This window comes from Tauraco erythrolophus, chromosome 30 (assembly GCF_009769465.1).
Source record: "Tauraco erythrolophus isolate bTauEry1 chromosome 30, bTauEry1.pri, whole genome shotgun sequence".
In the NCBI taxonomy this organism is placed as follows: domain Eukaryota; kingdom Metazoa; phylum Chordata; class Aves; order Musophagiformes; family Musophagidae; genus Tauraco; species Tauraco erythrolophus.
In genome coordinates, this window is record NC_141494.1 from 397,792 (window position 1) to 410,204 (window position 12,413).

The 12,413-nt window shown below is 52.3% G+C and overlaps 1 protein-coding gene across 1 annotated transcript; it reads right to left on the reverse strand.

Annotated features, from left to right (window-relative positions):
• Positions 1-1,091: 1,091 nt before the first annotated feature.
• GABPB2 (GA binding protein transcription factor subunit beta 2) lies at positions 1,092-10,229 on the reverse strand. Its single transcript, XM_086628232.1, has 8 exons — positions 10,096-10,229; positions 8,891-9,058; positions 8,578-8,772; positions 8,040-8,190; positions 5,376-5,489; positions 3,895-4,080; positions 2,138-2,271; positions 1,092-1,555 (listed from the first exon to the last, which is right to left on the reverse strand). The coding sequence occupies exons 1-8, from the start codon at positions 10,201-10,203 to the stop codon at positions 1,286-1,288; spliced, it is 1,326 nt and encodes a 441-aa protein (XP_086484358.1). The 5' UTR covers positions 10,204-10,229; the 3' UTR covers positions 1,092-1,285.
• Between the last annotated feature and the right edge of the window lie 2,184 nt (positions 10,230-12,413).

The window sequence follows — 12,413 nt, forward strand, 5'->3', positions numbered from 1 at the left end:
TGATAAATAAATGCACTTAGATTCCCAAAACCCAGCGAGTCTCAGGAAGAACAGTCACGTAAACCCTCCTCGCCTGCCGGTGAAACGCAGCGGAATGTCGCCGAAGATGGGATTTGGGCACATCCCACCTTCCTTTCAGGCCCAGCCTCCAGGAACCGACGGATTTTAGGATGAAAAGCAGTTTCCTCTTGGGGTGAGAAATTCCTTCAGAGCCACGACCGTACGTTCAGACTCATCGGTCCGTGTTCCGTCACCGACGCCACGACATGGGCTGATCCATCGGCAGGGACGTTGCAAAGGCACCACCCTGAACCGACGGAAATATCTGGACACGCTTGGAAACAGCAGGGAAAAACGCAACGGAGGGGCCAAGAAATGGAATTATTGCCTCGAATACTGCTGGCGGTCACAGAACTCAGACCAAAAAAATCCCCAACAAACCCCGAACCAACACGCCACGGGCCAAAAGAGCTCCGAGTTTTCATCCGGCGAGGAGCTGTCTCGCAGCCACCGCCGCACGTGCAGCTCGGCGTGTGTCATCCGTCAGCGCTCCGGTTCGGCGCAGAAGTGTCAAATACATTTGACTAAATACCATAAAATGAAGGAATTTTTCCTGTCATCCTGACGCAGAGCTCCCCCAGACCCTCCCTGGAGCAAAGGCGGCGAAGCGCGGTATTCCCTGAGAGCGCCAAGTGCTCCGGCGGACGCGTGTTCGGCGCCGGCTCTTGCGCTGGAAGTTGCCTCAAATCTAAAAGATTCGTAGTTTTGGAAGAAAAAACCCACGTAATTCGCTTCCTGGCTGAAAGGGGAAATCCCTTCCACACCTCCGAAGGTTTTAAAGCAACACCCCAAGACACGACGTTTTCTGAAGGCGCGATCCGGTCACTCGACCTCGCCGGAGGCAGCGAACACCTCAGGTCTCTTTTCGGTGCCGGAATTCCAGGCAGCGCCGGGCTGATCCCAGCTGCTTTGGCAACGAGGGTATTTCTTTTCCGCTCCCCGACAATGCAGGTATTGACATCACAAAATAAAATTTTGGCTAAAATTTTGTTAAAAAGCTTCCCATCTCTCAAGGTCGAGCTTTAAAAGCACCTTTGGCACCGTGCTGGAAGCGGAGTTACGTCGGAAGCGGCTGGAGAAGCTTCTGCCCCTGCGGGTGGGGTGGCTTTGACAACAGCCCTCTGTGCTCTCCACGCCGCCTGCCAACAGCACCTTCTTGAACCAAAAAAAAAAAAGGGAAAAAAAGAGTTCTTTTCCTTTACAAACCTCAATCAGTCACCCAGGATTAGGAGGTCACAGTTTCCACAGCGATATCGGTCGGCTGATCCGTTTCCAGCACGGATTCCTTGATGTCTCCGGAGGTTACCGCGAGCGGGTCAACCTCGGCGAGCACCGGCGCCTCGGCGCCGCTGGGCTGCTGCCTCGCCATGGCTGCCAGCGTCAGGCGGTACTCCTCCGCCTCCTGCTCCTTCTGCAAGAGCTGGCTGCGATATTCCTGAGCCTGCTGGCTCGCCTCCTGCAACTGCTGCTGCAGCACTTCCCTGTCCACGCTGTCCTACGGGAAACACAAGTTGAGAGAGAGCCCACGCTGAGGCCCAACCTGGACATGGTTACGAGTTACAAACCCAAAACGCTCGTCAGGCAGCGCTAGAAACGTGCTTGGGTCGAGTGCCGTTCCACTGGGTTGCTCCTCACGGGTTACCGGAGGCAACTGGGACAAGGGAAGGCACCAAGCAGCTGGCGGAGGTCCCCACGGCGTGCAGGGAGGTGGGCTGGGAAGTCACACATCACCTCACCGCGATGGGTTTCAAAGGTTGGGATTTGAAAACCCTCATCACCCGCTTCGGCATGGACAAAACGGCACCAGGTGATGGAGTTGGACTTTTTCCTCCTGCCTGCACTCAACTGAGCATCGCTCCTCAGCCGCTGCGTGTTCATGGCTAATGCAGGAGTGTGAGCAGGAGGAGCAGGGAACCTCCAAGCTGTTTGCTAGAGATGTCCCTGGGCTCAGCCGAGCGCAGCGCAGCTCGTTCCCATCCCAAGATGGCTTCAGCAGACGGGGCACCCGACACCCTCGGCACGGCAGAGGAATGCGCGGGAGATGGCGGCAATTGAAGTTACAAGCAGGAGCATCTACCTTGTCCTCCTTTGAGTCATCTACGTTCTGCTCCACTTTTTGCTTCTTGGCCAGCGGCTCTTCCTCTCCTTCTGCGTCATCTCTGTCCTCCATAACAGTCTCTTCTGCAACCTGACCAGCAGGTACAGTTAGAACTGGAAAATTAAAAGGTGACAAATTATACAGTGTCAGACATGCTTTTGCACAGATGTGTCCCAAGTCTTCTCCGAAGTCTGCGCATCAGTGTGGTTCTGCAGAAAAAGAGGAGACCTGTGGATCAGCAATGACAAAGTCTTCCCGGAGAGAAGAGAAACTCTGGACCAGGTTCCCAGTTTTCTTTATTCAGGGCTCTGAAATACCCAAGGATTTCAACCCAACGGGGCTGACAGAATCCGAAGTCAAAGATTTGCATCTCAGAAAAGCACCCGAGGTAAAAACTCTCACTTTGGTGCCTCAGTAATGCAATTAAAAGCTGGGACTAAGCAAGAGGAACACAAAACCCTTCTCGAAAATTCCCTGCACGCAGCCCCGCTGGCTAAGCTCTGAATCGGCTTTAAGCAGATGCAGGAGCTGCAAATGCTCCAGAGAACAAATATGTTTCAAATCTGCAAACGTGGGTTTCGCTTTGGGAAGCCAGTGGCAAGAACTCGTCCAGCCCAGGAGGAGAAAGGCACCACGTGAGCCACTGAAGGTGGCTCTACCTGAACAGTTCTCCCTTTGTCTTCCTTAGACTACGAATGGGTGACGAGCCAGGAATTATTTGCAGTAATTTGGCAAATAATTCTGAATAATTAACAGCTTTAGAAAAATTACTTTTCGCTTATGAAGTCTGTAAACAGACAGAACTGCATTAACCCATCTCACACGGTAACGCTCTGCGTGTTGCAGGAGAGCTGCTCTGCTTCCTAATCCTCTTTTTCCTGCACCAAGGTTAATCCAAATAATCGAGTGTCCCTAGGACGTGCTGAAAGAATTGTCGGTAGCAGACCAGGCGGATGAATTACATCCCTTGAGGAAACAAAAATTCACTGTACGAGCACTCCGGAGCTCTGCCCTGCTGTACTGAACACGATCTACATGGTTGCATTGCCCCAGGCAGTGTCACTGGAGTTCCAGGAGGAAAAGGTGTATTTAAGCTGGTATTACTGGCCTAACACTGAGTTTTGTAACAACAACAGTCATTGCTAAAGGTAACGGGCTGCGGTTTCATCAGTCGAGTGATTTACTCCCAGGCTGGGAAGCTCGCCACGAGATAAAGGAATGGCAAAGAGACAACAGCCAGCTCGGCATTCCTTCTCCCGCGACGTTCTGCTGAAGGTGCTGGGTTTCAAGGCAAAGACCAAAAATTCATAGAATCATAGAATCATAGAATGGTTAGGGCTGGAAGGGACCTTCAAAGGTCATCTAGTCCAACCCCCAATATCCCTGTTCCTTGCAGGGGGGTTGGACTAGATGACCTTTGAAGGTCCCTTCCAGCCCTAACCATTCTATGATTCTATGATTCTATGAATTTTTGGTCTTAATTAAATTAAATTAAAGCGCAGCAGCGTGAATTAAGCCACAAACAAGTGGCTTGGCAAGCTTTACCGCTGGCGTGAGTCACGCAGGCACTACAACCCCCCCGGCAGCCCAGCAGCCCCGGATCTGTTACAGCACCGCGCCGGCACGCCGGCTCCCTCCAGCCGCCGGCCTCGCGGGGCTCGGTGGCGTCCACAGCGATTTTTCTCTTCCTGAAATTCATCCTCAGCGCTGCCTGCCGAGGCTCAGCTCCTCCTCACCTGGCTGCCCGTCCTGCACGGTGAGGATGAAGGGTGGGCTGAGGCCGCTGGTGGGGATGGCTGCGGGGAGGCTGCCCAGGGGAGCTCCGTCGGTGACGATGGCGATGACGCGCTGCCCTCCGCCGCCGACCGCGTGTTGTACGGCAGAATCGACGGGACTCGCTTCCGCTGTTTCCTCCGTCTCACCTTGAGAAACAAAGTAAATGCCAAAAAAAAAAACCAGTCAGCGTTTCCTTCTCTCTTCCTTGAATAGAAACTGAAGCCGAGTGACAAGGCGGCTTGAGCAGAGCGTCTGCTTCGGAAAACGACCTGGAAATGCAGCCTCAGTCGGGGAAAGGAAAGAAAATCCACTACACCGTCGCAAAACAAGTCTTCTAGAGTAAACCCAGCATTTTTGTGTGAATTAATAAGTACTAGCAGACAGAATATTCGTTAAATTAAGAAGCCTGGAGCTGGAGGCAGCTGCTAAGCAGACCTGGCTCTGCAAAGCCTCCTTCCACAACCCTTCCCCCAGCTCTAACGGAGACGAACCACATGGAAAACAACCCTTCGTGCCCCAGGAGCCCCATCGGTGGCCACCACGGCCACGAGGACACTTGTTTAGTTTGGCCAGGTGACCGCAGACCGCTCTGCTCCCCGGGACACTTTGTGTGTGACTCAGCCCAACAATCGGGATCGCAAACCCTGGGCTGCATCCTGCTCCCAGCCTCCGCTGCGAGCGCAGGAAACAGGGGATGCGACCCGCTGCGCGCGTCTCGGGTGCCAAGGAGGAAAAGGCTGGAGCGCCGCAGGTCAAGGAACCGGTGGTGGGGCACCAGCAGCTTAAAGAAGTCCAGTTGCTCATTTCTGGATTCTAGGAAAAACACTTAGCTTTGGGGAAAATAAAGGAATTCCAAGGCGAAAGGATTGTATAAACTTTTATCAAATTTCTAAATCTGAAGTTCATTAAAGGTCAAACATTGCACTCCACAAACAAACACAAAAAATGCCCAAACCTTTCCGTAAGAAAAAGTTACCGGAGTCTCAAGAGACTCCGAACGTTTGTTGACCACCAACATTTCACCACTAACCAGGGACAGAAAACTTTACAGTCTCCTTCTTAAACAAGTATTTATCTACGTTTATATATTAAAGTAAACCCACGCTCTGGAGCGTTGGGTGTGGGGTTTTTACTTTTTTCTGTAACTTTTAAGGCACGTCAAGAGCAACACACTGTGATGCCGGGGTCAGACGTGCTGCTTAACAAAAACGACGTCACCTCTTTGGGTAACAGAGGCTGGTTTTTTAATTAAGCTTGAACTAGGATTAAATAAACAAACAAACAAAATTAACCCCCTGCTTCACAAATACTTATCACCATCTCTTCCTTACTCTGAAAGAAGGCAAATTCACTTCCACATCTTCAATCTCCTCCGATTTCCTGGCAAGATTCTCGCTGGAGCTACACGGATTTGAATCGGCCCCTGACCCGTCTCCCCTACCTGAGTCTCTGCCCGAGTCGGAAAGCGGTGCCGATACTTCGGCGAGGGCCGCAAGCGTGGCGAGCACGGAGGTGGTCGAGTTGGCAAACTGCACCGTGGAGACGTGGGAGCCACCTGCGTGGGAAAGACCAGGGTGAACTGAAAGGCTGCCAGGACCTGCCGTGTCCAAACAACCAACGTGGAATGCGATAATTCCGTCATCTGGAGGCCAAGGCTTCAGGTACGAAGTATCTTCTGGGCTCAAAAGGAGGTGGTACAGACCATTTTTCATGAGAGGTGCCTCTACTTACCGTAAAAAGGGCTTTGATACCACTTTAGGACTAACTGTACCCACTCTGAATACTTTATGATCATTTTAATCAAATTTAAAGCAAATATTACGTTATTTCTGAATCACGTAACAAGAAGAATAGCAAACGTGAGCCGATAGCTCCAGCTTTATGGAAAGCACTACAGGAAGGCAGGCTGCCTGCCAGGCTGCTTGGCATGCCTGCAGCCGTGGACAGCTTTTCGAGACGCAGCCACGGTGCCCAACGACACTTGGTTTCAAGGTACTGGGCGTGCAGGTCCTCTCCTCCTCCTCCTCTCAGGTTTAGTAAGTTACTGCAATGGGGTGTTGATTTGAATGAGAAAAACAAACCTTCTCGGTTCCAAAAAACAATGTTTCTTCCTCCAATTGACCACAGCAATTCCTTTTCCAAGGCAGACTCAATAAGAATGGAACAGGAAATTAACTAACCAGGCGCAAACTCACTGCATATAACCCACAATTCCTCTTAAAAAAAAAAAAAAAAAGAAAAAAAGGGATCCTGTGCCTGATTGCCAGCATAGATAACAGATTATAAGCACACAAAGGGAAGTCAATCTAAAGTTCCCCTGCCTTAACCCCTGCAACAGATGTTCTCTTTCTCAGTGGCTGCTGATTTTACAAAGGTTGAGAGACTTTACTTACCGGAAGACGAAGGGAATTTAAGAGAGGCAAGAACAATTATTGGCTGTGAGCACTAAATAAGAGATTTTTGTTACAATGGAGGCGCAGTCGCTGATGCCCTCTCGTGGGAAACGAGAGAAAAGTCTTCTGACGTGGCCCAGAGCAGGAGAGGGCGGCTGTTTTCACCCTGACTGGCTACTACCAACGCTTGAAGAGTCACGGAGGAAAATCCCGGGGTTTTCTAGCCCAGTCACACGTGGAAATAAGCCACTCCAGGGCTGTGAGCACTGAAAAAGGTGATTATGTTGCAAGATATACCAGGAGAGATGTGGCGAGGGGTGGGGATGTACAAGGCCAGTGCCGAGAGCGCATCTGGACCGCTGCTCACCCACACACCGTGGATGGATTCGAGGGGCTCAGGGTGAGCGGCATGCTTAGCCCGGCCAAAGGCAGAGAGGGGACAGGAACAATTTCCACATCAAAGGGATGGAGGCATGGAAAAAGAAGAATTATTTCAGCTAAGGGCTGCATTCGCACCAGGAGAAGGTCTAAACAGGCTGTGGATGTGTTTCAGCTGGAAGCGAGCAGCTTTCTAACAGCCTTTCAGCAGGATGTTGGCCTCTGGGGCTCCCACTCCGCTTCCAGGCAGAGACGGTGATGCTGACCGCGGCAGCGGCGTCACCCAGGGTACAAAAATCCCAAGTTTTAAGCCCCTTTGAGTTTGCAGAATATCCTTGACCAAAGATGATGTGCGCCAGTCACGCTGCGCTGTCCTCACAGGTGGAAGAGAAACACTTTTGGTCATTCTTCCCCTTCTAAATTAGGATTTATCAGTGCCTCAAAGCTGCAAGAGCAAGTCTGGAGCGTTGCTGAAGTCGCTGTGGCCAGGCACAGGCAAAGAGGTCTGGGTGGGACCACAGAACACCAGTACCTGGGATTTTAAAAGCACTCTCTAGCTACTGAGCAAACATTCATGCATGTGAACAGTCCCACTGACCAAAGAATTACTCACAGCAGAAGTGTTTGCAGGATGAGGCCAAACAGCTTCACAAAACTTGTGTTTAGTAGCCTCCTTGAGACTGAAAAGAAACAATGGTTTGGATTTCCCCAAATACAGACAATTCACTTCAAGAGTTATTGCGAAAACTGGAATTACACAAAAAGAATTCGCACTCAGCCTTGAGTTAAAAGTGCTTTCCCCACCAAAATAAGGCTCGCAGAACAATGAGGAACCTAATTATTTCCACCTAACGTGGGACAGAAGAAACAAGGAGTAAGCCACATACCCAACAGACCTGCTTATTCTGCAATTTCCTCAGTCAACATTTATATATAGCAAAACACTCATCCAACTCTTGGAGCCAGTAAAGAACAAAGCAAACCGCTCCGCAGCGCTCAGGATTTGGCACGGGCAGTAATTCTCGTTATTCCTCTGTTGCAATCAGCCAGATCCATTTTCTCAAGCTCTGTTGCTCGTAACAGCCCTGGAGCAGCCCCACAGCTGAGCTCAGCAGAGCTCTGCCACTCACAGTGGAACCACCTTTACTGACATCAGCTAGAAATCTGCTCTGTTACCTTCGACAGCAAAAATATTCCGGGGCAGGAAGCAGGAGCTGGGTGTGTTTGCCTGGATTTCACCACTTCTCTACTAAATGGCCATGTGCCCTCTACTGGTAAATAATCTGAAGCACTTTTTCCAAGACTTTCCTACTCGAGGTCATATAAAACCTTACCTGAGGTTGTTTTGGCGTTTGCTGAAGAGACGAGACCCGTGAGACTGAGAACTTCTCCTGGTGCAAGAATAAGCGGTGAGGTGAGCGTCACAGTGTTGGCGATGGGCTCCGTTCGCTCCGGATGAGCGTTTACCTGGTTCTGCATTGCTTCCTAGGAAAGGAAGTGGGGTCAGCCACATGTTCGTCACGCTTTCTGCGGTATTTAGCATCCTTAAAACATTTTAGAAGCAGATTATTCCTCTCTGCAGCACTGGTCAGGGTCACCAGTGCAAAAGCTGTGACAAAACTGACACCTAAACTTGGCAACTTACGCTACCACTGTGCAAAATGCGCGGCAACAAAACCCCATGGCCCTCTGAGTCCTACAGACACACACTGGTTGATGCAGAAATAAACCAAACCTCATCCACCTCCGTATTTCTAGTGCTCTCTGCACACAGAAAGTGATCCCACTGGAGACACGAGATCCCTCTCGCTCCAGCGCAGACACAGCTGCGAGTCAGAGAATCACCGACGAGTTTCTCCGTCCTCGACCCACCTGCAGCATGACGAGAGTCTCTGGATTGTTCTTGTCCAGAGCGATATCGAAAGGCGACTTATCGAACTTGCTGAACGCGTGGACATCGGCTCCGTACTTGATGAGCAGCTCCACGACGTCTCGGTGGTTGTGCTCGGCGGCCCAGTGCAGAGCCGTCATTTTCAGCATGTCCTTGGCGTTCACATCGGCCCCGTTCTGCAAGAAATAACGTTCTAAAGGTGCTGCCTGCGCCCATTTACACAGGGACACCAGCACTTCGCTCCACGGGCCGTTTAGACCAGCCCTAAAGCGACGCCTAATTGACTACACTTACCCTAATTAGCAGCTCCACAATGCGAGCGTGTCCGTCAGCCGCAGCCATGTGCAGTGGCGTCCGGTCCACTTTTGTTCGGGCATCTCTGCTAACACCAGCTCGGAGCAGCACTTCGGCTGTCGAATAGTGGCCATACTGGGCAGCCAGGTGAAGAGGCGACGTCCCCAGCTGCGTGTTAATTTGAAAAGAGTTACTGTCAGTTCTGGACAGGCACAGTAACCGCCTCGTGTATGTCCGGCAGTAATTAAAAATATCAAAGCTTCTGCAATAAATTAATTTAACCTTTTTTTCTCCACTTGGAAATAAGGGGCTGCACATCCAACAATCTTCCCAACAAACGTTAAACTTTTTAAGGATCTTTACATCAGCTGATAACTTGAAGATCAAACACGCTTTCCAGTTCTCCACTGCGCCATCCATTTATCACTGAGCTGCTTTTCCAACAGCAGAACACCTCTCCCATTTCTATTTCGCAGCAGGTGACTTCCCTGCTGTCCAGGAAAGGGCAGTGTTACAACAGAACCGGGATCTGCTACCGCTGGATCCAGTTAATTCCTTCATCTCCCAAAGTTATGAAGGAACAGACTGGTAAGTTCAGAAACGAAGACAAATGGTGATGGAAAACAGCTAACGAACGCCTGTTCATTAGACTCAGGTTCCCTGTTTATATAAATGTTATTCTTCAGTTTTGTTACAGCTTTTATTCCCTTTCTAACCCAGGCTGTTGGGTTTTCTAAAGAACCAAAAAAAACCCCTCCAAAGATGAGTTTCTTGACTGAGGGAGTTTAAACAATTAAATAAAACATTCTTCAAAGAACTTCCTCTTGCTGAGAGGTTTAACGGTTCTCCCAGTCTGAGCTGACTCATCACTTATCTCAGCTGTTGGGAACTGCACTTCCCAAAGCACCAAACCGGAGACACATCGCTGTCCGAGACAGCACGGAACTCGTGATTGTGCTCCGTGCATTAGGCTGAGATCCATCTTCACACAACTGTCAACTCAGCTTTGCCTGAGGAAGGTTTTGGGTTTTAAAGTGCTTCATCTGGAACCTGCTCCACCTCAGAAATCCAGAGATGTACCTTCTGCCAATCCACACTCCGGTTTTACTGCTGCAATTTCCTTCTGTGTCCTTCAGGTTCAGCCCTAAAAAGCACAGGCACAACCCGTATTGCACAGAAAACCCGACGTCTGCCCTCCGACGTACCCAGTCCGTGGTGAACGGCGCCCCGCTCGCCATCAGCTTTCTCACTTCGTCATCTTCGCCCTTGCGAGCCGCTTCCAGCAACCTCTTCCCCAGGTCCACCAAGGACATCTTCACACATGGGAACAAGTGTTTGCCGCGAGCTGCTTTGAAAGGTGGAACGGAAAACAAACAAAAAGCAGGGAGGCAAAGACATTTTAAAAGCGCTGCCCATCTGGACGCACCATCTTCCCACACAGAACCCAACACGACCCATAAACAGGCACAAACGTGTATCACATTTTCCAGTTCCGTGCCCCGAAACGTCACGAGAAGGCAGCGCGTGGCTCAGACGCCACGAGCCACCAGAGCTCCTGCAAAACCCTGCTCACCTCAACAGCACCTGGCACGGACACGACGACTGGCCCATGTGGATCCAGTTCCAGGAGCAGAACCTGTAAAATCAACGGCAAAGCTGCTGGCGCTCCTTGCACACCACCTTGGGTTTTAAAGCACTTTATGGACACGATTTCTCCAAGACACTCACGCCGGCGCTTGCAACCAAGCACGGGGGAAATATCCCTGTTCTCTGCTGGTAGAGGATAAACCAACCCTTGGTAACTCTGGTGACTTGTTCAAGGTCAAAAAAGGAGCAGAACCCCAAAGCCGCGCTCCGCGTACCGGAGAACAGTGTCTCTATTTATTCCAAACTACACAAACCACAGCAGAATCACGGCAATAGTGAACTACAGCATTATTCCCGACGGCAGGGCTGCGCTGGCATGGCAGTCCCGTCACAGACCGACGTTCAACTCTGCCCATCGACTCGTGTACGACGCTCGTAAGCGGCTACAAACCAACGTCTGCGCGAACGGGCACCGTGCCACCCCGCGCAACGGCGATTCCGACAGCACCGAGCCCCTCGACTGACTTTTTTTCCCTTCAATTACAGTTCTATGAAATAGTTGGAATGTTCCATGTCTTCTTTCTCATTATCTTGTTCTTTCAAGAGAAACACCCCACCCTGTCCTCCGCAACCAAGAGAACCGGCTACCAGTAGCCCTCACCCCTCAATCCCACCAGGATACACCGCCCACGTCGTCTCCCTCCACAAACACATCTCACTTCCTAAGACCATTCCGCAGGCGCGGCTTTTTCCGAGCAGTTATTCCACGCAACATCTGGGGCCGGTAAGAGCCCAGCGCAGTTACTCGGTCCCCTCTGCCCTTTAGGACTTTCCACTTTGGGGTTTTTTTCCCCCCTTTTGGACAGAGAACAATTTTTTTTAAACATTCCTTCTTATGGCCCGCGTTGAAAACACGTGCGTGTTTTCCGAGCGGTTCGCCGCACCGAACTCCGCGTTGGCAAAGTCGACCACCAGCTGATGGATCTCTGGGAACGGCGTCGCCGCTCCGGGCGCGTTCGGAAAAGGAAGCGGCTGGATCGTTCACAGAAAGCACCAGTTTTGCTGGATCCGTTCTCCTCCCCGTATCGAACCGAACCTTTCCCACTTGTGGAGGTCTCTCCCAGTGTTCCCACTCGCTTCCCGGCGGGATGCTGCCAGGGAGGGATTCAGCCCGAGGCCTTTTCGCTCCTGATTTTAAGTTATTTCCAGCATTTGCACGGGACTGCGGCTGACAGACACGCCCCCCCCCCCCCCCAAACCCCGACCCCCCCGACCAGCAGGGGGGCGGTCAGCCCCGCACACCCGCCCCGAGACCCCCAGACCCCCCCTGGCGGGGCACAGGAGCCCCTTTCCCCTCCCCTGGTCCGGGACCCCCCCCCCCGACGGGTCCATCTCTCACCGCTCCCCCGGGGCAGGACCCCCCCCACCGGGCCCCTCCTGCGCCCCCCCCCCCCGCACGGACACCCCGACGGGACCCCCAGACCGCCCCCCCCGAGGGGACGGCCCCTTCCTGCCCCCTCCTCACCCCAACTCCGCCCCTCACGGGGGTCTCACACCCCCCCAGCCCCACTCACGCGGCTGTTCCCGGCGCACAGGCACCGCCCCCGCCCCGCTCCGCGCGGCAGTTCCCGCCCCTCCCGCCGCGGCCACACAAAATGGCCGACCCGCCAGCGAGGCGGAAGGATACTGCGGATAGCAAGGAAAGAATCCGCCGCTCCGGCGGAGGAAGGCGGGTTGGGCCTTAGGCGGGGCGGCCTTAGGAAAATTCTCCTTTTCCCCGTCCAGCTGCCCGCCCAGGAGCCTGGAGGAAGGCGACGAGCAACGGGGGAGCCCCTAAAAGAGGAGTATTTTCTCTAGCGGAAGAATATTGTGGAGTTGCGCGCGGATGTGGGTGATGCGCCCCCGCAGTTAGTTCCGGCTGAGGCGTTTTGGCGCC